General features: G+C 65.8%; 3 protein-coding genes across 6 annotated transcripts; all 3 read left to right on the plus strand.

Moving 5' to 3' along the window:
* The first annotated feature begins 497 nt into the window (after window positions 1-497).
* Window positions 498-10793, plus strand: LOC135402822 (inactive phospholipase C-like protein 2). The gene is made up of 6 exons (XM_064636284.1): window positions 498-770; window positions 4972-7461; window positions 7622-7825; window positions 8249-8324; window positions 9734-9843; window positions 9942-10793. Exons 1-6 carry the CDS (start codon window positions 588-590, stop codon window positions 10125-10127), a joined length of 3249 nt encoding a protein of 1082 aa, XP_064492354.1. The 5' UTR covers window positions 498-587; the 3' UTR covers window positions 10128-10793.
* Window positions 10794-10904: 111 nt separating this feature from the next.
* HCRT (hypocretin neuropeptide precursor) lies at window positions 10905-12562 on the plus strand. Its single transcript, XM_064636336.1, has 2 exons — window positions 10905-11394; window positions 11947-12562. The coding sequence occupies exons 1-2, from the start codon at window positions 11374-11376 to the stop codon at window positions 12388-12390; spliced, it is 465 nt and encodes a 154-aa protein (XP_064492406.1). The 5' UTR covers window positions 10905-11373; the 3' UTR covers window positions 12391-12562.
* A 432-nt stretch (window positions 12563-12994) lies between these two features.
* Window positions 12995-22960, plus strand: KCNH4 (potassium voltage-gated channel subfamily H member 4). Of its 4 annotated transcripts, none has more exons than XM_064636629.1 (16): window positions 12995-13134; window positions 15626-15859; window positions 15963-16094; window positions 16250-16377; window positions 17342-17585; window positions 17798-17955; window positions 18290-18497; window positions 18683-18877; window positions 19061-19260; window positions 19621-19870; window positions 19974-20188; window positions 21080-21118; window positions 21204-21562; window positions 21707-21813; window positions 21907-21983; window positions 22069-22960. In XM_064636629.1, exons 1-16 carry the CDS (start codon window positions 13059-13061, stop codon window positions 22549-22551), a joined length of 3105 nt encoding a protein of 1034 aa, XP_064492699.1. In that variant the 5' UTR covers window positions 12995-13058; the 3' UTR covers window positions 22552-22960. The 4 variants fall into 4 exon arrangements, with proteins under 4 accessions (XP_064492699.1, XP_064492700.1, XP_064492701.1 ...); XM_064636630.1 differs by having other exon boundaries at window positions 18371-18497; XM_064636631.1 differs by having other exon boundaries at window positions 18461-18497.
* Window positions 22961-22963: the final 3 nt, after the last annotated feature.

Below are 22963 nucleotides of genomic sequence, written 5' to 3' on the forward strand. Positions count from 1 at the left end.
CACCGATGCTAGTGGGGGTGCAGGCTGGTGGGGGGGACTGTGCTGGGCAGGGCCAGTCTGTAGGGTGCCCACCTTGGTGTGGGTGCCAGGCTGCAGGGTGCAAGGCCGACTTTCAGTGCCCGGCTGCAGGGTACAGCTTGTTTTGGGTGCAGGTTTGTTTGGGCTGCTGTTACTAAGGCTGCAGGGTGCAGGTGCATAGCTGCAGGGTGCCAGGCTGGGTTTGGGTGCCCGGCTGCAGGTTGCAGGTGCCAGCTGCCCGGCTGCCCGGGCTCAGCCGGGGTCCCCCCGAGATGGGGCGGCTGCTGGGCCGGGGCGCTGCGGGGCTGGGCGGAGGCCGGGGATGCCCCGGCGGTGGGAGGTTCCGGTGCCCGTCCCCGAGCCCCGCCGCTGCAGCCCGGGGCGGGGGGGCCGCGCCGTCCCCGTCCCCATCCTCGTCGCGTCCCCGCCCCCGGCCCGGCCCGTCCCCTCCTCCCGGCCGCACCGCCTCCCGCCCGCTCCGCCACTGAGCCCGCAGCGGCGGCGGCGGCGGGCGCAGGCTCTGGGCGCCCCGGGGCCCCGCGGCGGCCGCTGCCCTGAGGCCGCGGGGGATGGCAGAGGAGCCCCGGGGCGCCCAGCCGCCGGGCTCGCCCCGCCCCGCCGCGCCGCTGCCCAACGGGCCCCGCGGCGGCGGCGGCGGCGGCAGCCCCGGCTCGGGCTCGGGCAGCAGCAGCCGCGAGGACTCGGCGGAGCGAAGCCCCGCGCCCACCGCGCCCCGGGCCAGCATCATGAAGGTGAGAGCCACGCACCGGCCCGGCCCCCCCGCGCCCTGGGACCGGCACCTGCGCAGCGCTGGGAGGGCAGAGCCGTGTCCCCCTGCCGAGCCCTGCGTCCCCCCGCACCGGCCCTGCCCGCTGCCCCCCGCTCTCCCTGGGCCCGTGGGGCGGCTCCGCGGAGCAGCCGTACCCCCGATCGGTGCCCGGGGTTCGCCACCTGCCCGCGGCGCCGGTCACTCCGGGACTGGCACGACGTCCCCTCGCCCTGCCCGGCCCCGTGGTCCCCAAGGGCACAGCCTGTTCCGGCCCGGCTCTGTGGAGTGTCCCTGGGTCGCCCTGTCCAGTGCCGCGGGTCCCCTGCACGATCCCGCTGCAGCATCACCCGGTCCTTGCTCAGGGCACCATTAGGTGCCAGTGAGAAGGGGCCCGCTCCTGCCCCTCAAACAGCTTCTGCTCTCCCGTGCTCTCTACTGCCAAGCGCTGAGCCTTCGGCCCGGCCTGGCCAGCTCCCAGCCAGCTCCTGTCACCTCCCGGAGCCGGACCGTGGTGGGGCAGGGAGTCAGGCAGTGTCCCGGGGGTCTCCCACTTGGGTGGGCAGTGGATCACACATGTGCTTTCCTAAATGAACTCCCTTGATTGTGCTGAAGCTGGAGGTGCTAGCTGACACAATGGGTCACGTCCGCCCGGGACTTGCCTCCCTGCTCCCGGCAGCCTATTTTAAGCTGGGATTGCTCCGATGCTATTAATACCCCATGTGGGGGCTGTTCCCGTGGTGCCCCAGCCTCGCTCTTCTGCCCCCGGGACCTGGTTCTCTGGGCAGCGGCGTCGGGACACTGAGCCCTGCCCGCGCCCTCCCGGGCTCCCGCTACAAACTGTTGCGGGGGCGGCCGGGCTGTGCCCACGCGGTGACGGCGCGGAGACCTCCCGTGCAGCCAGAGGCTGGTGCCGGTGCGCTGTCAGTGCCCGGTTTCCTTGGGGACCTCGCCGGGGTCTCCTGCTGCTCCCGGGACGGGCCATGAGCATCCCTCCCTGCCCAGGGGACCAGCCGCGGGCAGGCACTGCGGGCTGGGGGTGGTGAACCTCCCGCTTGCCCCCGGGCTGGGCACATCCCCGTCACCACCTGCGTCACCGCGGGATTTGGCCTCACGTGAAGGTCGGGTGGCCCAGGGCCAGGGCAGGCGGGGGAGGGAGCTGGCCCGAGAGGGGGTCAGACCCGGACAGTGTCCCCATCTTGTGTTGATCCGTCGTGCATCCCCGAGTCCATCCGGGGCCTGAGTGGCAGTGGAGGCACGTGTGGGAAGAGCTGCCAGCTCTGTTATTTTTTGGGATTTCCAGAAAAGGCTGAAGGAGTGAATCTGAAAGAGCGACTCACTGGCTGTGTGGAGCTGGGGGGGACTGGAGCAGCGGCATCCAGAGCTGGCCCCTGCAGTGTTCCTGTGCTCTGGCTACAGGATCTCCTCCCTTCTCTCTTCTCAGGCTAGAAGCAGAGGGGTCTGGAGGTCTGGTGGGCTGGGAGGATGCTGGAGAGGGACTTGGCGGTACTGGATCTATTCTTTCCTGCTGCAGGAGGTGGCCTTACCCGAGCGGCTCACTGTCCTATCTCTTGTGTCCCCTCCCCATCCCATGCCAGCCCCAGGAGCTGCGTGGTGCCTCCACTGGGATCTGGCTCCATGGCCCCTCGCTGGGGAGCGGCAGCTGGTGCTGCGGGGAGTGGATGTGTCAGTCGCTCTCTTCTTGGCAGGGAACAAATGATGGTAGAAAAGCCTTGATGGTGTCTCCTACTGCCTCCGCTCTGGGGTTGCTGCCTGCTTGCACCCTGCCTGCATCCCTGCCAGTGCTGCCCAGCCCCAGAACCTGGGGAAATCAGCTGCAGATGAGTCCTGTCATGGCCAGGCTGGAGGATATGGGGAAGGGAGGGACAAATGATGGGCCCTTCTTCATCCTGCGCTTGGGAGCAGGTTGTGTGGCCGGTAGTGGTGGCCGTCACGTGGAGGCTGAGATTAGGGCAGCGGCACTCTCCAGGGCACTAATACAGGAGGTAATTGGCTGAAGAGGTGCTTAGCACACGCTGCAGAGTTGGGCAGGGCATGAGCAACTGGGACGTGCCCTCCATGCCCACCAGTGGCATGCTGGGTGGCATCAGCATCATGGTTGGTACTTCCCTCTACAGAGCCCTGCCTGCTCTCTGCCAGCTTGGTGGCACAGTGACCAGGATCACTGCTCTGGCCAGAGCCCTGCCCTCTGTCTGGGGATGCCCTGTGCTCCAGTGGCCATGGGCGTCACATCCTCCTGGCTCTGGTGCTGCCCCACTCGTCACCTGCCTCTGCTGCTCCTGCCTGTGCCTTGTCCAGCTCCTCGTGGGGTGTCCCCAGGGTTGAAGACCACCTGGAACAGCCTATGAAGGGGCTACCAGGGAGCAGTGGCTCTTCCCTGCTGGTCTCCAGGAGTGAGGAGCTTCGGGCAGGGGACCCCTTGCACCCAGTGCCCACCACTTGCTGCTGGCCCATGCATAGGGAGAGCAGAGCCCATGTGCTGCAGGGCACTCTTGGGTCTGTGCCACATATCTGCACCCCAAAGTGCTGCAAAGGGGACTCTCTCCCCTTCCCAAACCTGGGGGGATGGGGGGCTGCAGGGAAGGCATTCGGGCTTTTGTGCTGAGCCAGGGTGGCTGGGGTACCAGCAGGGCTGGTGAGGTCGGGTGTGTCTGGCTGCCTGCAGTGGGCACAGCTGGAAGCAGGTCCTTGGCGCTGGGTGCACGCAGGCCCCCCGCCCGTGTTTCCTTTCCGGATGGATTTCCTGTTTTCGGCTGTGGGGCCCAGTGCGGAGCCGCACTGGGTGGGTGCGCCGGGCGGGGAGCGGGTCCGCAGAGGTGCGGGCATCCTGCTCGGGGCAGGAGGTGCTGCCCTCGGTGCCCATCGCCCCCCGGCAGGGCGAGGGCTGGGGCTGCTCGTCAGTGGAGCGCTCAGATTGCAGCTTGCAGGAGGCATCCGGTGCCGAGTCCTTCGCCGCAGGGCTGTCCGATGGCGTGACCTGCCGCTGAGCCCTTGCCGACCCAGGCTGCCTGGCACAGAGAAGGGGTCCTGGAGCTCAGCCAGCTCCTTGGAGCAATCTGGCAGTGAGAGGATGCAAACAGCTCACACATCTGAGCTCTGGGACAGCAGAATCTGGCTGGCTCTAACGATGGGATGAGGGCTGGGGCTGGGTCCCCCATCCCTGGGCCACTGTGTCACAGGCATCCCTGGGGGAGCCGCCCACCCGTTTCTGTGACCTGTCCAGACTGCCCTTGGCTGGGGCTGCCTGGCCCCAAGGGGCAAATCCCAGGCCCCCTGGGTCAGGCACAGGGACACACTTGTCCAGGCACAGCCCCACGCAGGAGGTGAGGAAGGTCTCAGGACACTGGAGGGGAACACCTCCTCACCCCCAACCTGGGCAGCTGGGCAGGACCTGCCTCTGACAGAGACACCATCAGATTAGAGGTGACTCAACCATAATCTTGAAGAAGTGGATTAAATCTCCTCCTACTGCGCTACTTAATGAAATCCATCCCATAATACGCTCCTGGCCCTGCTGTTCCCCCTCATCTCCTGCCCCTCCCAGCCCCGTGACAGCAGGGTCCACCTTCCTTACCGTGGGGCAGGACAGAGTGCAGGCATGGGGTGCTGGCAGCAAACAGCCCATACCCCCGTGACCCCTGACTCTGCAGGACGGGACTGTGGCCATGCTCATCCCTAGCACATGGCACTGGCAGGGGCTGTCCTGCCCCTCTCCTAGCAGAAGGCTGGAGGGTCTGGCTGGGGTTCCCCAGGAGCATCTCTGCTCATGCATCACATGCCAGGCATCGGTTTTAATTCTGGTGTCCCCAGCCAGTGTCCTCAGCCCCATGCCGGGCTGCCAGTGAGTGGCCATACCTCCGAGGGTGAACGAGCAGTGGGGAAGGATCTGTCTCAGGGCCGGGAGCAGGAAGGAAGGAAGGAAAGCAGAGTTAAATTAAGCCAGGCAGCGAGCCGTGGGGGAGGCCAGGGCTGGAGCCAGCTCCCAGCCCCCAGGAGAGGGGTGGACCGGGTTGGACTGGGCTTCATGTGGCACTGGGACACCCTGGGGCACCCTGGGGTGCTGCACTTTGCTTTGGGCTGGGGCGGGGGGATCCTGAGGCAGGACCTGGAGGGGCACGTGCTGCCTGCTCGTCCCTGACAGCTCTGTCCCTTTCCCACCCTGGTAGGATGGCTCCCGACAGCGGCTGCCACACAAGAAGAAGACGGTGTCCTTCAGCTCCATGCCCAATGACCGCAAGATCAACAGCACGGCCGCCTGCATCTCCCTCATGCTGGAGGGCTGTGAGCTGAAGAAGGTGCGCTCCAACTCCCGCATGTACAGCCGCTTCTTCGTGCTGGACGCCGACATGCGCTCCGTGCGCTGGGAGCCCTCCAAGAAGGACTCAGAGAAGGCCAAGATTGAGATCAAGTCTGTCAAAGAGGTGCGTGTAGGCAAGAAGACACCTGTCCTGCGCAGCAATGGCCTCTCTGACCAGTTCCCGGATGAGTGTGCCTTCTCCATCATCTATGGAGACAACTACGAGTCCCTGGACCTGGTGGCCAGTTCAGCCGACGTGGTGAGCGCCTGGGTGATGGGGCTGCGGTACCTGGTGTCCTATGGGAAACACAGCCCCGAGGCGCCTGGGACCGGCCACCCCAGCCTCCGGACCTCCTGGATCTCCTCTGTCTTTGACCTCGCTGACCTGGATAAGTCTGGTCGCATCCCTGTGTCCCGGGCTGTGCAGCTGATCAAAGCACTCAACCCTGGCATGAAGACCTCCACCATTGAGCTGAAATTCAAGGAGCTGCAGAAGGCCAGTGAGCGTCCTGGTGCAGAGGTGGCCTGCGACCTCTTCGTGGAGGCGTACTGTGAGCTCTGCACCCGCCCTGAGATTTTCTTCCTGCTGGTCCAGTTCTCCAGCAACAAGGAATACCTGGGTGTGAAGGACCTGCTGATGTTCCTGGAGGTGGAGCAGGGCATGGAGGGGGTCACAGAAGAGAAGTGCTTGGAGATCGTCGGCAAGTATGAGCCCTCCAAGGAGGGCCGGGAGAAGGGCTACCTGGCCATCGATGGCTTTACACGCTACCTGCTCTCTGCTGACTGCTCCATCTTCGACCCGCAGCACCGCAAGGTCTGCCAGGATATGGCACAGCCCCTCTCCCACTACTACATCAGCTCTGCCCACAGCGCCTGCCTGCTGGAGGACAACTTCTGGGGCCGCTCGGACATCAGTGGCTACATCAGTGCCCTGGGCCTGGGCTGCCGCAGCATCGAACTGGTGCTGTGGGATGGCCCCGAGGGCGAGCCTGTGGTCTACACCAGCCCCTCAGCTGCCTCCTGCGTGCCCTTCCGTGCCGTGGTGGGGCTGATCGACCAACACGCCTTCACCGCCTCCGCCTACCCCCTCATCCTCTGCCTGGTGGTGCGCTGCTCGGCCCCCCAACAGCGCCTCGCTGCCCAGTGCCTGCGCAAGACACTGGGGGACAAGCTGTATCTGGAGCCCCCCAACCCAGTGGCGTCCTACCTGCCCTCCCCAGAGCAGCTCAAGGGCCGCATCCTCATCAAGGGCAAGAAGCTGCCACCCAGCTGTGAGGACAGCGAGGGGGAGGTGTCGGATGAGGAGGAAGGCTGGGAGCTGGCACGGCGGCTGGGCCAGGAGGACCGGGAGGCACCGGAGGGAGGTGGCCCGCGGCGGGTGCGCCTCAGCCGGGAGCTCTCAGAGCTGGTGAGCCTCTGCCAGGCTGTCCCCTTCCAGGACTTTGAGAGCTCACGGCGTGGGCAGCGCTACTGGGAGATGTGCTCCTTCAGTGAGGTGGAAGCAGGACGCTTTGCCAACGAGTGCCCAGCTGAGCTGGTCAGCTACAACAAGCGGTTCCTCTCCCGCGTCTACCCCAGCCCCATGCGCATCGACGCCAGCAACATGAACCCCCAGGACTTCTGGAAGTGTGGCTGCCAGATGGTGGCTATGAACTACCAGACACCGGGGCTCATGATGGACCTGAACGCAGGCTGGTTCCGGCAGAATGGGGCCTGTGGCTATGTCCTCCGCCCAGCCATCATGCGGGAGGAGGTCTCCTACTTCAGTGCCAATGCGAAGGACTCCCTGCCCGGGGTGCCCGCCCAGCTCCTGCACCTCAAGGTCATCAGTGGGCAGAACCTGCCCAAGCCCAAGGGCTCGGGGGCCAAAGGGGAGGTGGTGGAGCCCTACGTCTGTGCCGAAATCCATGGCATCCCAGCTGACTGTGCTGAGCACCGCACCAAGACAGCCCTGCAGAGCGGGGACAACCCCATCTTTGATGAGAGCCTGGAGTTCCAGATCAACCTGCCCGAGCTGGCCGTCCTGCGCTTTGTCGTGCTGGATGATGACTACATTGGGGATGAGTTCATTGCCCAGTACACCATTCCCTTTGAGTGCCTGCAGCCCGGCTACCGCCACGTCCCCCTCCAGTCGCTGGCTGGGGAGCCCCTGCCCCACGCCACCCTCTTCGTGCATGTGGCCATCACTGACCGCCGTGGCGGGGGCAAGGGGCACCGCCGGGGGCTGGCGGGGCGCCGGGGCCGCCGAGTGCGGGAATACACCTCCACCAAGGCCACCGGCATCAAAGCCATCGACGAGGTCTTCCGGACGGCCACGCAGCCGCTGCGAGAGGCCACCGACCTGCGGGAGAATGTGCAGGTACAGACCCTGCAGGGGCACTGGGGGACCTGGTTTCTGTGGGGGAGGATGGGGCCTGGGTGTCCTCCTCTTCCGGGGAGACGTGAGCAAGGAGCAGAGAGCCAGGGGAAACAGGGATGTTCCTGGGTGGGGAGCCACTGACGCCGGTCTCTGCCCGCAGAATGCACTGGTGTCCTTCAAGGAGCTGTGTGGGCTGACACCCGCCGCCAACATGAAGCAGTGCATCCTGACAGTGTCCACGTGGCTGCTGCACAGCGACAGCACACCCAGCGTCACCCTCAACCTGGCAGAGCAGTACCCCCCCATGGAGGCCCAGGGCCCCATCCCCGACCTGCTGCGCAAGGTCCTCACTGCCTACGAGACGGTAAGTGCCATTCTGCCAGGACTTGGCTCTGTGGGGTCGGTGGCACCGGGACCTACCCAGGACAGAGGATCCTGAACTCGCTGCATCCATCTTGCAGCAGGGAGAGGTGGGCGGGGGGCTGTGTAGGGGCTGCCCAGGGAGGAGTCTTGCTGAGGCACAGGCTTGCCCAGATCAGTACAACCCTGGGACCCCTCAGCCCCTGTCCCTCCGCCTGCACTGCCTGCCCCTTGCCCTCGTCCTGCCAGGTGGAAGAAATCCCATTAATAGCCGCAGCCAGAGCTGCTTCCTTCCTTTGTGTTGGAGAGAACCTGGCCACTAGCCAGATGCTGACAAGACCCCTGACAAGCCCCATCTCCCCATCCACTCGGCTGGGGGGGTGCGGGGCAGGGGCTGCTCAGCTCCTCATGCTGCCCCTCTCCCCAGATGATCCAGACCAGCCGGACGCTGATCGAGTCTGCCGACGTGGTGTACGGGAAGCTCATCCAGGCACAGCAGGCAGGTGGGTCCCTGAGGGCAGCCCCAGCCCCGGTGTGGCTCTGGCCACAAACCTGGGCACATCCTGGGGTGCTGGGGTGTGGACCCTCCTGCGCCGGGACAGGGTGTGGGTGGGTGGGCTGCAGGGCTGTGTGGGAGGGAACAAGCAGAGCGGGGGAGGCTGATGAGGAAGCGGGGAAGAGTCATTAGCTGCCAAATGCCAGAACATAATTAGTGCCAGAAATAACAGGCTGGGGCTGACGGTAGAAGTGGCAACTGAGTGTTACGACTTCCCAGACACATGGCAGAACCCACACAGGCAGGTGCTGCTGCTGCCTGCCCCAGTCCTCCCCCCGGCTGCCCCCACCACAGCAGCTGGCTGGGACCCCCAGCTTCGCTCCAGGCCCTGATGGCTGCGTGGCCCCTCTGTGGGCTGGGACCTGCAGGGATAGTTCCACCAGTCCCAAGTACATAGGGGGGTGCTGGCCCAGGGGCTCGTGTGGGCTCCCCATGGGGCTGGGAGAGCCTCAGGAGCTGGAGGGACAGGGGAGGAAGGAGGGCGCCCCGCTCTGCCATCCCCTTATGCCAGCCATGCTGCCAGCAGCCCTGTTTGTTCCCTGCCTACGCGGCAGACGGAAACCTCCCCGAGCTCTTGGCTTTCGGCTCCGGCACCGCTGCCAGCGCTGAGGGAGTGGAGCAGTGGGGCATGGGCTGCGGAGCACAGGCTCTGTGCCCTCCTCTACTGCTCCAGTTGCTGTGCTGGGGTGTTGCAGGGCAGAGGGTCCTGGGATGTGTGGCCTCTCAGGGTGGTGGCAAGCAGCGGTTTTGGGGCTGCAGCCCCCACCCCCATGCCCTGATGCTGTCTGTCCCTGCTTTTGCCTAGGCTGTGCTGGGGACAAGCCCCTGTGGTGCTGGCATGGCCAGTACCCAGACGGTGGGTGTTGGGGGGTCTGGGGAGGTGCGGCTGCGGTGGGGGTGCGGGGCCGGGGGTGTCTGATTGGCAGTATGTGGGCGAGCAGGCTGCGTGGGAGCCCTCGAGTGGGCCTGGAGCCGGTGCTGCGTCAGGAGGGGTAAATATAGCACCCGCTCACGAGGACGTCACGTGGTGCACAGTGCTGGGGCCCACACTCCAATAGGGGAGCCTGGTGGGCCTGCTCTGAGCCCCCCTGGGTGACCCATGGAGTGGGGTGCAAGAGCTGTGCCTCTGCCCAGGGCCCAAAACCGTCACGGGCTGGGGCCAAGCAGGGTGCCAGTGTGCTCGGGGCTCTGCTGGCTCATCGTACCTGGCACAGAAGGGTTTTGGGGCTGCTGGGGCAGTGGGGGACCCACCCAGCCTGCACCCCCATGGTGGGCAAAGGGCTTGGTCCCCACTGGTGGTGGCCATCCCCATGCCAGCATCCCTGCACTTACTGAGCACCACTCCCACCTGCACAGGGATGGATTTCCACAAGGAGCTGCACCGCATCGAGACCAAGGAGGGGCTGCGGGGCCGCAAACTGCAGAAGGCGCTGGAGAGTTTTGCCTGGAACATCACCGTCCTTAAGGTGAGGGCTGAGAGCTGCACAGACACACCTGTCCTGCCCTGACACCTCACCCTGATGCCTTCACTCTAACACCCCCCCCCGATGCCCCCTCCCTGCAGGGCCAGGCTGACCTCCTCAAGCACGCCAAGGCGGAGGCACTGGACAACCTGTGGCAGATCCACAACGCAGGACAGTCCTGCGGCATTGGCAGGAACGGCTCGGCCTCACCAGAGCTCTCCCGGCTGCGTGCCCCACTGGAGCCCATCCCTGAGACTGACGGAGGTGGCGACACAGCGTCCTGCTGACCCTGGCCTGGGGCTCAGGGGCCCAGACTGAGCATCCCCAGCCACAGGAGCAGGAGTCCCAGCCTGCCCATGGACAGGCAGCTGCTTGCAGGCTCAGGCTGCCTGGGGGGACACATCTGGAGCCTGTGCTCTGCCGTGTTAAGGGGCTGCATCACGGCTCAGTGGAGAGGTTGAGGAGGGATGATCCTACTCCTGCTTGCCTCCCCTGAGCTCCTAAGGGACTCATCCATCCCTCCCATCTGCTTCCAGAGCCTGCACTCTGCTGCAGGGCTGGTGGGGATGCTGGTACTCTGGTGCCCGTGTGCGTGTAGCCTGCTGTGCCAGATTCTGCTTGGAAAAGCAGCCCCAGGTTTGGGCTCCTGCCCTCCCTCCCCAGGGCTGCAGATTTGGCTGTTGCCAGCCCTGGGGAAAAAATCTGGCTGGCAGGAAGGGTCCTGGCTAGTCCTGTCACCTCTGTGGCACCCCTGGGGCCCCCACTGTGCAGAGGGGCTGGGAGGCTATGTGGTGCAGCAGCTGCAGGGCCAGAGTGCCAGTGGATGTGGCTTCTGGCATCAGGGAAATGTTGGGATCTGTCCCCCAGGGCAAAGGGGTCCCAGCACAAACAGAGGAAGGTGGTCTGGGGTTGGACTGGGGCTGTGGAGCATTATAAAGAGTGCAAGAACCTTCCTGGTGCCCTGTGGCTCCCTCTGTACCTGGCATGGGGCCAGGACAGCATGGGGTCACCAAAAGGGATGGAGAGTGGCACCGGGTATGGGACCCTGATGGCACCATCCCTCCCTGACACCATGGGGAGCACAGGATGACGACTCCCCACGTCAGGGAGCTGTGCTGCTGCCAGCACCCCTTTGTTCGGGGGGATAATTAGCCTAATGGGGCTCCGAGCATCAGCCTGGAGCGCTGTGCTGCTGGTGCTGGTCAGTATTGACCTCCAGCCCCTTTGTGCCAGCCTGGCCACAGGGCCTGTGGGCAATTAGGGCCTCATTAGTGCCTGGCACCCCAGCCACTGAGCACCTACACAATGAGGAACTGCAAATGAGGGGAAAGGCCTGGATGGTCTCCGGGCTACCGGCCCCAGCGCACCCGTGTCTCCCAGAGACCGTCTGCTCCCGCTGCCCCAGCGGTATTTTTGGCAGCACTATTGTGCTGGGCCCTATAAAGCGGCAGCAGCAGCACAGGGCACTGTGCTCTCAGCTGCCCGGTGGGACATGCCCCAGAGCCACTCGGCTGCCTGAAGACCCCAGGAAGGATGGAGGTGCCAAACACCAAGGTGGGGCTGGGGCACTGCAGCCCTGGGGGTAGAGGAGGGCAGTGATGGGAGGGAGGTCAGGATGTGGGACTGGGGGTGCAGGAGGGCCTGGCCAGTTCCTTGGGAAGCTCCAAGTGTGTGGCAAATCCCTAGAGCTCCTCAGCTGCGGCCAGCAGCTGATCAAGGAGCTTCTTATGAGGGATCTGAGTGCACAATGCCTGTGGCATTGAGCTTGGGTACTCTCACTGCTCATCCCATGGCACTGGGCAGCAAGGGGAGAGTGTTTGCCATGGCTGCTGTGTGCTGGAGCAGGGAAGGGGTGTGGTGAGGGCACCCACATCTGGCTGCTGGTCAGAGCACAGCTGGAGGTGCTGGCCATGCCCCAGAGCACCAAAGGGTGACACTCTGAGTGCACCTCGGGTGTGGGGCTGGGCCCCTGTGGCAGCGACTGGGCAGGGGGCAGTTGAGACATCAGTGGGCAAGGCAGGACAGGGGGGCAGCCCTGGGGCTGTGCACTCTCCCCCTCTCTGCGCTGTCACTGCCCTGTACTAATGCTGCCCATTGCTTTGGCAGCTCCAGCGAGCTTCCTGCCTCCTGCTCCTGCTCCTTCTCTGCTCCCTGGCCTCTCCCCGGCAGAGCCTGCCCGACTGCTGCCGGCAGAAGACCTGCTCCTGCCGTGTCTACGACCTCCTGCACGGCATGGGCAACCACGCCGCTGGTATCCTCACTCTGGGCAAGAGGAAGAGTGTCCCCCTGGCCTTCCAGAGCCGGCTCTACCGCCTGCTCCATGGCTCCGGCAACCATGCCGCGGGCATCCTCACCATGGGCAAGCGCGGGGAGCACCCTGGCACTGCCTGCCATGACACATCAAGCTGCCCTGCAGGCGTGGACACCCAGCCAACGCCAGCACCGCGGGGTGCTGACACCAGCCCTGCCGGCCCCAGGGAGTGCCAGGGACACTCAGGGAAGGACCTGAGCTCGAGCCAGGCCCAGGGAGCAGCAAGGAGCTTTTACTGAGTGGGGTGGAGGCAGTGGGGGCAGAGAGGGGATCCCTGGGGGGGATGGAATCCTGGGACACGCACCCGGAGCTCGGTGTAAATAGCACTTTTAGATACCTCCTCCCTGGCTCAGCCTGCCCAGGGCACCGCGGGCACCGCGAACTTTTACAATAAACGGTAGCCTGATGTCACCCGGCTCTGTCGTCTCTCTGGGGAGGGGTCAGGAGGGCACGGCTCAGCGCCGGGTCAGCTGCCGAGGCAAGTGCCTTCCTCTGCGGTGCCCGGATTGGCTTCACCTGTGGCGCCTGCACTGGGGCGCCAGTGGGTGCAGGACCAGGGCTGGGGTGAACGGAGGCGCGGCCGGTCCTGCCCCCTCCGTGGGCCCAGGAGGGCGGGGGCTGAGCGGGTCCTGGGGCCAGCGGAGTCCCGGTGCTTCCCGGCCCGGCGGGTCCGGTACCGAGCAGGTGCCGGCGCCACCAACTCTGTGCGCCCCCGGGACCGAGCGCCCTGCCCGCGGGCGGCGGCCGGTGCCCGCTGGTGCCGAGGCCCCTCCCGGTGCCGGGGCGGGGCGGGGGCGGGGCGGGAGCCCCGGGCGGGCCGGGATCAGCCCGCGGCGCTGCGGAGGGGCCGGGGGCGGCGGAGGCAGCCCCGCCGCCGCAGCCCCGCGGCGGGCGGCCGGGCGGGACGATGCCGGTGATGAAGGGGCTGCTGGCGCCGCAGAACACCTTCCTGGACACCATCGCCACCCGCTTCGATGGCACACGTAAGACCGGGACCGGGCCGGGGAGGGGCCGCGGGGGCGGGGGGGAGACAGGGCGTGGGGAGGCGCTGCCCCGCAGGAAACGGCCAGGGGGACGGGACTCGGCCCGGCCCCGCAGCCCCCGCCGCTCGGCCGGACGCGGCCACCCACGCGCTGTTCGGGGACCCTTCCGTGTCCCTGTGTGGCCTCGGTACACCGGGACTCCCCCTGTCCGTGTCCCGGGCCGCCCCCACGATGCTCTCCCCGCGCCCATCGCCGGTGCCGCTCGGTGTCGCCGCAGCCGCGCTCAGCACCAGGGACAGATCCCGGTGGCGGCGGGAGGCTCCGCGCGGGGCCGCGGAGGAGCGGGGGAGCCCCGGAGGGGGCACGGCCGGTCTTACACTGTCGGAGCTGACCTGGGGCCCCGCGTTGCCCCGTCCCGTGCCCGAGCGGTCCCCGGGCGCTGAGGTCCCTCCCCTCCGTGTCCGTGTGCCGGGGCCAGGATGGATTGAAGCCGGGATGGATCATGCCCGGGTGCCACGAGTCAGCTCCAGCACCCCTGGCATCATGCAGCCACCCTGGGGTCGGGCCGTGTTCGGGGCTGACCTCAGCTCCCCCCAGGATCACCTGGAGTAGGGGTCTCCCGGACCAGGTGCCTGCGGGGCTGGCACCTTTGCTGGGAGGCATAAAGATGGTACTTTTAGTCTGCAGCCACCTCCCAGGACATCGTCAAGGAACCTGGAACACCCTGGGGCATGTGCTGGCTGCGGTGCTGGGCTGGCTCCCGGCCTGGAGTGACGAGGAGCCGCCCTGGTGGCTCAGGGGTCGTTTGCCCAGAGGAGCTGGGACGTGGGATGTTACATTTGGGGTGTAATGCGTGAGGAGGCAGCTAGCCTCTGAGCCTTCCCAGGCTCCCACCGAGCTGCACCTGGAGGTGCTGGGACAGAGCCACACGTGCCTTGCGCTGGTGATCCCACTCCCTCTGCAGAGGCAGAGCGCCTGTATCTGGCTCTCCAAACGAAGGGTCCCCAGGGGAGCTGCCTGCAACACCTCGACGCAAAGCCCTGGGAATTTGCCCCGGGGAACCGGGCTGCCCGACCGCCTCTGGGCACTTTTAAACAGTGTGGGGCTTTGCAGGTTTGATGTGCCTCTTATCGGCTTTATCTGCCATAGAGAGGGGTTTAGCGCAGCGATACTCGGAGTGAGTTAACCCTGCCTCTCCCGGGCAGCTGCTGCGCTGTGCCCTGGGGCTCCTGGACAGGCACACTGGCCACCATGGCTGGGGGCTGCCGAGCTCCCCCAAGGCTGCATCCTCCAGCTCGGTGGAGCCACTCCCCAGTGCAAACCCTTGTTTTCTTTTCTAATAACACATCCTGGACATCACCATAATCCCAGCTCCCCAGAGCCAAAATCTGGCCTTAGTCACAGCTTCAGGCTATTTTTGCTTCTCCAAGCTAATCCCAGGCTGAGCTGTGCTGTGGTGGCCCCCCTGCACCCCCTTCGGCCAAGGCTGCCCGCGGCCGCCATCCCCTCCCTCCGCAGCCTCTGCTGCCCTTGGCCTGCCCTGGCACCGCTCTGCCTGCTCAGTGCAGGCACTGGCATTGCTGTGGGCTCCTCTCTGTTGTGAGGGGGGGCAGAGCATGTTTTCTTGCTCCTGGCTGTGTGGTGCAGGAGTCCTGGGCTGGGGCCCCACCACTGGAGACCGTGGTGGGGCTGGGGACAGCCCAGATTGCCCATGCTGGGTGCAATCACAGCCCATGCCGGCCGCACACCCGCTTCCTTGGCACCCTGCTAGCATGAGCCCATCTGTTCCACTGACACAGGGCCTGCAGCTGTGGTCCTGGGACAGAGCCCACAGCTGGGGACTGCAGGGTAGAGCTGCCATTCTGTAGCTGGGCAGGGCATGGGGCTTGCGAGGGCTTTACTGTGCCTGGTGCCATCTCCCTGCTAGGGCAGGGTGATGCTGGGGAGGCTCCATGGTCCTGACAGACTGAGGATGCTGTAGTTCACCTCTGGCTCGTGCCACCTGGGAACAAGCCCTTGACTTCGCCCAGGCCTGTGGCTGTTCTCCCACCCTCTCAGCTGGTGCTCCAGCATCCCAGACCTCTGGGGATCTCAGCACCACAGCTGGGCACCCCTGGGCTGGCAGTGCCCAGCTGTGTTTGCTGCAGCTCTCACTAAGCTGCCTGAGCCCGGGCGGAGCTGGAGTGGCAGATGGTGAGAGGGAGGCGTGAGTCGCCTCGCGTGGGCAATGGGGACCGGCACATGGATCAGGGCTACTTCCCCTTCCAGTGCATGGGGCCGGGGTCCTGCCTGGGTGACGGCCTCGGGGAGCAGTGGGGCAAGGGATGAGTGAGCTCTAGGAGCAGCTAGGGGCAGCCAGCAGCCAGATGGAGACCTGGCTCTGCTTCCCAGGGGGACCTGTGTGGGGCTGGGAGTGCTGGGCAGGCTGGCTTGCCCTTTGTGCCCTGTGAGGTGGCCCTGAGCCCTCAGGGGCGGCTGTGTTTCCTTTCAGACAGCAACTTCATCCTGGCCAACGCACAGGGCCGCTGCGGCTTCCCCATCGTCTACTGCTCCGACGGCTTCTGCGACCTCACCGGCTTCGCCCGCACCGAGGTCATGCAGAAGAACTGCAGCTGCCGTTTCCTCTGCGGGGCTGAGACCAGCGAGCCCGTCCTGCAGTGCATTGAGAAGGCGCTGGACGACAGGCAGGAGTACCAGTCCGAGGTCTGCTTCTACAAGAAGGGTGGTGAGTGGCACTGGGGCTGGGTCCCTGCCCGCAGCTCCGGCTGGCCCTGGGAGAAGCCACCAAGCAGGCTGCCCTGCCTTCACCACCCTCTTCCTCCACACAGGAGATGCCTTCTGGTGCTTGCTGGACATCATGCCCATCAAGAATGAGAAGGGGGAGGTTGTTCTCTTCCTCTTCTCCTTCAAGGACCTCACAGAGAGCCGGGGCAGGAGCCACCCGGGGGACAAGAAGGAGGGTGAGCCATGGTTGTGGGATGGGGATGGAATTTGGGGAACAGTGTGTGTGGTGGGCATGTGGCAAAGAGACTCCCTGTTCCCTGGCGCGTCCTGCCTGCCATGTACACCCATGGCACAGCGCTCCCACTAACTCAATATGTCCTGTCTGCTGCAGAGAAGCAGAGGAACAAGAAGCCTGGGAGTTCCCACCTGCGGGCCGCACGCAGGCAGGGCCGGACTGTGCTGCACCGACTCAACAGCCAGTTTGTCCGGAGGGACCGCAGCGAGGTGAAAATCAACCGTGTAAGGACCTGGAGAACCCTCAGCTTCACCCAGTGCCTCCTGGGCTGGGGCTGCGATAGACTGGCAATGCAGCAGCTCTCCCGGAGAGCAGCTCCCAGCAGAGCCCAGCCTCCCGGGGATGCTGTTCCCATGCACGCCCATCCCTGGCCTCCCCAGCATTGAAGTGCCCCCCACCCCTGGCAGCTGCACTGTAGCCAGGCTGCACATGTGTTTGGTTGGAAGCAGGAGAGCCCAGCGGGTGCCCAGAGCTTGCCATGGGAGCAGCAGACCTGGCAGCTCTGGCAGGGCTGTGCCTCTCCTCACATGCTCGCTGTCAGGAAACCCCAGTGCTGGCTCTGAGCACAGCCAGGCTGGCCCCAGGGAGTGCCGTTACCAGGCTGCCAGAGCCGTGGGGCTGCCAGAGCCATGGGGCTGCCAGCCAGGGCAGGGACCAGAGTCAGTTCCTGTGCCAGGCCCTCTGCATGGCTGCAGTGCCCAACACAGGGTCCCCAGGCACCACCTGCAGCCATGGGGCCAGAGAGAGGGTCTAAGAGCCACTGGGTCCCAGAGCCGGTGAGCAGGCAAAGGGTATCACTGCATCAATCTTGAATTTTGGGGATTTGGGGTGGGATGGCCCCGGGTCTGCCCTCCCCCAGCTGGTGTCACATTGCCTCTTGTCAGTGCTGTGTCCCTGCAGGGGGGGGGTCTCTGCCCCAGCACATGAATTGGCCCCTGAGATGGTTCTGGGCAGCAGCTGGCAGTGCCAGGGGATTACCATTATTAGCATTGCCATTGTGTTAATTGATGTGCCATAATCAGGCATTCTGTGCCCACCTCTGAGGGTGACCTCAGTGCATCCATCACCCTGGCATCAGGGAGTGGCAGCCAGACTGGCAGGACTCAGGAGGAGCGGGGCCTCTGGTGGCCCTCACTCCTCTTGCAGGCCCTGCACTGTCCTTGTACCACCCCATGCTTGCTCCCCCAGAACGTGTTTGAGGGCAAGCCGTCCATCCCCGAGTACAAGGTGGCCTCGGTGCAGAAGTCCCGCTTCATCCTGCTCCACTACAGCATCTTCAAGGCACTGTGGGACTGGCTGATCCTGATGGCCACCTTCTACGTAGCCGTCACCGTCCCCTACAATGTGTGCTTCATGGGCATGGAGGACAGTCTCTCGGCTGCCCGCAGCACCATCATCAGTGACATCGCCGTGGAGATGCTCTTCATCCTGGGTAGGTCCATGTGTGGAGCCAAGCATCCATCCGGGACAGGGGACATGGTGGGACAGGGATGAGGGGTGAGGGAGAGGGGAACTGGCACTGCAGTGCCCCTGCTGCTGTCCCTGAGCACTCTGGGAGAGAGACCCACGTTTGCTGTGGGCTCTGGCTCAGCTCCACAAGCCACAGCAGGGGTGATGAGGGCTGGTCCTGCTGTCCTGGGGCAGACATCATCCTGAACTTCCGGACAACATACGTGAGCCAGTCAGGCCAGGTGGTGTACGACCCCCGCTCCATCTGCATCCATTATGTGGCCACCTGGTTCTTTGTGGATCTGATCGCTGCTCTGCCTTTTGATCTGCTCTACATCTTCAATGTGACCGTGGTGAGTGTTGCTGGCACAAATGCAGCCTCCGATAGCAAAGCTGCTGCTGCCCGCTGCCCCTCCCACTGCCCACCTCCCTGCCCCTCTCCAGCACCCACGTATCCCAGGGGGATTCAGTACCCTGACAAGCCATGACCCTGGCTGCCTGCTGGGTGCTGGGCATGGGGGTGGAAGGCTACTTGGGGAGGAGCTCTCCCCAGCAGGCCCCACAGCCCACAACCCTCCTGCCATCTGTGTGAGTGGCAAAGGGTCCCTGTCCCGGGGAGAGGTGTTGGGGTCCGTTTCTGCCCCTGCCTGTAGCTCCGCCAGGTTTACCTGCCTGCCTGCCCCCCAGACCTCGCTGGTTCACCTGCTGAAGACGGTGCGGCTGCTGCGGCTGCTGCGGCTGCTGCAGAAGCTGGACCGGTACTCGCAGTACAGCGCCATGGTGCTCACGCTGCTCATGTCCATGTTCGCGCTGCTGGCGCACTGGCTGGCCTGTATCTGGTACGTCATCGGCCGCAAGGAGCTGGAGAGCAATGACCCCCGCACCTGGGAAATCGGTGAGCAGGTTTGGGGCGCTGGGGTCCCCCTGTGCCATGAGCAGAGAGCACTGTGGGGCAGCGGTGCAGGGGGTGCAGCCCTCACCACTGACTCCTGCCCACAAAGTGAGGCCAGGGCAGGGACAGCTTTGAGGAGGGGGCCACTGGCCCCTCGGTGAGGGCTAACCCCGGGCTGTGCTTGGCAGGCTGGCTGCACGAGCTGGGCAAGAGGCTGGAGGCTCCGTACTTCAACAACTCGATGGGGGGCCCCTCCATCCGCAGCACCTACATCGCCTCCCTCTACTTCACCCTCAGCAGTCTGACCAGCGTGGGCTTTGGCAACGTCTGTGCCAACACCGACGCCGAGAAGATCTTCTCCATCTGCACCATGCTCATTGGGGGTGAGGCGGGGAGCAGGGCTGGGCGGGGGGCTCACCTCTGGCTGCCGGAGCAATGGGTCCTAAGCAGGGTGCTGGGGGAGGTGATGGACACGTGTGCCACACGAAACAGCCCTGGGCTGGGGTCTGGGGAGCAGCCTCCTGTGCTGCCCCTCACTGGGCCTGACACTGCCCTGCTGCCCCCAGCGCTGATGCACGCCGTGGTCTTTGGCAACGTCACGGCCATCATCCAGCGCATGTACTCCCGCCGCTCGCTCTACCACACCCGCATGAAGGACCTCAAGGACTTCATCCGCGTCCACCGCCTGCCCCAGCAGCTCAAGCAGAGGATGCTGGAGTACTTCCAGACCACCTGGTCGGTGAACAATGGCATCGACGCTAATGAGGTAGGAGGTGTTGGTGAGGCTGGGCCAGCCCCCTCTGGCCCAGTCCTACACCCAGCACAGGGGTGATGGGGCTGGCACAGCCAGCTGTGAGTGTGGCACTGGAGGGACCAGGTCTGGGGCTGATTCCTGCCAGCACAGGGAGTGGGACAGGCACACGGAGCAGAGGCAGCCCACCACCACATCCAGGGCCCTTCTCTGCCAGCTGGGACTGCTGGGTTCTGCTGAGGCACCAGGGCAGCCAAGCAGAGAGATTCGCTGATCCAGAGGGGCACCTGTCCCCTGGGGCTGCAGAGCTGTGGGAAGGCTTCTCCATGCTCCCTCCCTGCCTGCTGTGCCCAGCACCCTGGCTCCTCTCCCCAGCTGCTGCACGACTTCCCCGATGAGCTGCGCGCGGACGTGGCCATGCACCTCAACAAGGACATCCTCCAGCTGCCCATCTTCGAGACAGCCAGCCGGGGCTGCCTCCGCTCCCTCTCACTCCACATCAAGACCTCGTTCTGCGCCCCGGGGGAGTACCTGCTGCGCCAGGGTGATGCGCTGCAGGCCAACTACTTCGTCTGCTCCGGCTCCCTCGAGGTGCTGAAGGACAACGTGGTCCAGGCCATCCTGGGTGAGGGCAGGCGGTGTGGGCTCTGCCCCAGCCCCTCCTGCTGCCCAGCAGGGTGAGGGCCCCAGGGCTCACACCGCTAGCCCACGCTGGTCCTCTCCTGCAGGCAAAGGGGATTTGATCGGTGCTGACCTGTGCAGCACAGACCAGGTGATCAAGACCAACGCAGATGTGAAGGCGCTGACCTACTGTGACCTGCAGCACATCGGGCTGCGGGGGCTCTGCGAGGTGCTGCAGCTCTACCCTGAGTACGCCAGCAAGTTCACAGCCGACATCCATCAGGACCTGACCTTCAACCTGCGGGAGGGCAGCGAGATGGAGGTGGGTGCATGCCCTGCTTCTTGTGACCCGGGGGACCAGAGCAGGGCTGGGACTGTGGCACGGCTATGGAAGGGGGGGTCTCTGCACCCCCTGCTCACGGTCCCCAGGCTCCAAGGCTGGGGTGGGGGCTGCTGCTCTGCCACCCCTGTGTGTCTTAGCTCTGTGCAACCTGGGGAACTGGCAGAAAGAGCATTTGCAATGCAGGAGGCTGAGGCAAAGGGAACTGAGGGGGCACTGCAGGATAGGCAGCTGGGGCACAGCCCCCCAGAGTGCAGGAGACAGCCGGGGGCTGCAGGTTTAGTCATGCTGATGGCTTCAGCAGCTGGGGGGATGTTCTGTGGCAGAAATGGCTCTGCAGCACTTTTCCTCCCCCAGCTCTGCTGTGAGAGGCTGGGGGCTCCTCCAGAGCATCTCTCCCAGTACCCACTGCCCACAGGCCTGGTGGAGGTGGAGTGGGAGGTTGCTCTCTAGGTCCCAAACAGCCCTACCAAGACCCACCATGTCCATTGCACAGGAGAGGTGTAAACAAATCAGGGGCAGAGGATGCCAGGAGTGTGCACCAGGTCCTGCAGAAGCCCTGTCACCCTCTTCATCTGGTTGCACCCTCCAGGCAGAGATGGTGCTCTGATGGCTGAGCCTGGGATGGGATTTAGGACAAAGTCTTGGCTCTGGCTCAGGCAGTTCACCATTGTCACAGCAGCAGCAGAGAAAGGAGAGTGGGCAAGGGGCTACCAAAGGCTGGTGCTAGGGCTGATGTGTGTGGCTGGAGGAGGTTTGGCTGTCCAGGGGGGCATCTAGAGACCGGGGGGGCTGTGGCCTGTAGCCGGTCCTGGTGCAGCCGTGCGGGGGTCCCACCCGCTGCTGAGCCGGTGCCGTCTGCTCTCTCCGCAGGGGCTCTGCCGCTACTCCCGGTCCCCGCGGCTGCCGCAGGTTTGTACCGTACCAGGGCGATGGGGGAGGACGGGGCGGGGGTGGTCATGCCCGGGACCAGCCCTGATTTCCTGCCCAACCGCAGCCTCGTCCGGAGAACGGTGCTGCCCCGGAGAAGCCCCTTCCCTCTATTCTGGAGGATGAGGAGGAACTCGACGAGGTCTTCCAGCAGTCGCCCGCCAGCGCCCCCCGCCGCAAGCTGCTGCTGCCCCAGCTGAGCAGCCCGGCGCGCCGCGGCTCCCTGAGCAGCCTCCTGGGCGATGAGCTGTGCCAGGTCTCAGCCCTGCGGCGCAATTGCCGCTCCCCGGCCCGCGGCAGCCGCGGCCGCAGCCCCTCTCCACAATGCCGGCGGGACGCCCGGCTACCGGAGCGGGATGGTCGGAGGCCGGCCAAGCTCCTCATCCCGTCCCTGCACGCCAACGGCCCCCCGGACCTCAGCCCCAGGTACGGCTGGGACGTGCTGGTGGCTCATCCCACTGCTGCGGGTTTGTGCCCGCCAGGCTGCGAAGGGTCCCGGGGGGCTGCTGGAGGTGGTGACAGAGGGGGGAGGGGGTGGCGCGGGGCAACTCTCACCCCCTCCCACTCTAGAGTCGTGGATGGGATTGAAGACAACGGGGGGACATCAGAGCCACAAACCTTCTGCTTCAACATGGACCCGCCGCTGCCGAGTGCAACGAGGGACTCCCCCACCTCAGGTACCGCCAGCAATGCCGGCCAATGCCAGGGCTCTGGCCCCGGGGCAGGGGGCTCGGGGAGCCCTCTGCCATCAGTCGTGTCCCCCCCGGCAGGGACCGACGTCGGCGGCCCAGCCCTGGCGATGGAGGCAGAGCAGATAAAGCAGAACATCAGCAGGCTCAACCAGGAGGTGCGGCGGCGACCAGGGGTGGGCGCGCGTCTCCGGGAACCCCCGGGGGCACCGCCCGGTGCTCACTGCTCTCCATCCCTTCCAGATCAACCACCTCAACCAGGAGGTCTCGCACCTCAGCCGGGAGCTGCAGGGCATGATGGAGCTGCTCAAGGGCCACCTGGGCGCCTTGCAACCCCCTGCCTGCCCCTGCCGCCTGCCCGCGGCCGTCCCGACGCCTCCCCGGCCCCCGCCGCCCGCTGCCCCGGTGCCATCCTCGCCTCCCGTGCCCCCCTCGCCCCCGGTGCCCCCCAGCTCTCGCAGCTCCCCCTCCGCCAGCCCCCGGGCCAAGCACTGTCCGGTCCGCAGCCTCTCTGCCCACGCCACCGCCCTGCGGCACCCCTGGGTCGGAGCCGAGGGGCCGAGCCCGCCGCGGGGGAACCCCCAAGGCCCTGACCCCCGCCGGGGCTCGGATTCGCAGCCTCCCCCGCTGCCGCCCCGTTCCGCCCTCTCCTTCCCCGGCTGCTCGGCCGGGGCTTGGCCCCGCGCCCGCCCGGAGCCGCGGTCCGGCTCCACTAGCTCCCACTGACCCCGCGGACACCGGGGGCCGGGATCGGGGGAGCCGGGACCGGGGAGACCCCGCCGGGGGGCCCTACCCGGAGTGACCCCGCCGGGGGACCCTGCCCGGGGTGACCGTGCTCCCCGCCCCCGGGGCTCCCCGGGACGTCGCGCTCCGAACTCTTGCAGGGATTTTGATACGGTTTTATACTCTTCGCCCACGGGGCCTTTCTCACAGCCCAGCCGGGCCCGGGAGGGGCGGGCGGCGGGGACTCGGGGGGGACCTGGAGGCTGAAATCCCTCGTGGATCCGGGAGATCCCCGGGAGGGTCTCCAGGGGTCACGGACGCTGCCGCCCCTCTGCCGCTGTAGTTCCCGTGGTTCTGCCTCGCCCCTCTCGCGTCCCCCGCCACATCGGGAAATAAAGGCTCTATTTTTCCAGCC

This window comes from Pseudopipra pipra, chromosome 26 (assembly GCF_036250125.1).
Source record: "Pseudopipra pipra isolate bDixPip1 chromosome 26, bDixPip1.hap1, whole genome shotgun sequence".
NCBI lineage: Eukaryota > Metazoa > Chordata > Aves > Passeriformes > Pipridae > Pseudopipra > Pseudopipra pipra.

Coding starts and splice junctions, on each gene's coding strand:
- LOC135402822 (XM_064636284.1), top strand. CDS start 588: ATGGCAGAGGAGCCCCGGGGCGCCCAGCCGCCGGGCTCGCCCCGCCCC. Junction 7,462..7,621: donor ACCTGCGGGAGAATGTGCAG/GTACAGACCCTG, acceptor CTCTGCCCGCAG/AATGCACTGGTGTCCTTCAA. Junction 9,844..9,941: donor GGAACATCACCGTCCTTAAG/GTGAGGGCTGAG, acceptor CCCTCCCTGCAG/GGCCAGGCTGACCTCCTCAA.
- HCRT (XM_064636336.1), top strand. CDS start 11,374: ATGGAGGTGCCAAACACCAAG. Junction 11,395..11,946: donor TGGAGGTGCCAAACACCAAG/GTGGGGCTGGGG, acceptor TTGCTTTGGCAG/CTCCAGCGAGCTTCCTGCCT.
- KCNH4 (XM_064636629.1), top strand. CDS start 13,059: ATGCCGGTGATGAAGGGGCTGCTGGCGCCGCAGAACACCTTCCTGGAC. Junction 16,378..17,341: donor GCGAGGTGAAAATCAACCGT/GTAAGGACCTGG, acceptor TTGCTCCCCCAG/AACGTGTTTGAGGGCAAGCC. Junction 18,878..19,060: donor CTGCACCATGCTCATTGGGG/GTGAGGCGGGGA, acceptor TGCTGCCCCCAG/CGCTGATGCACGCCGTGGTC.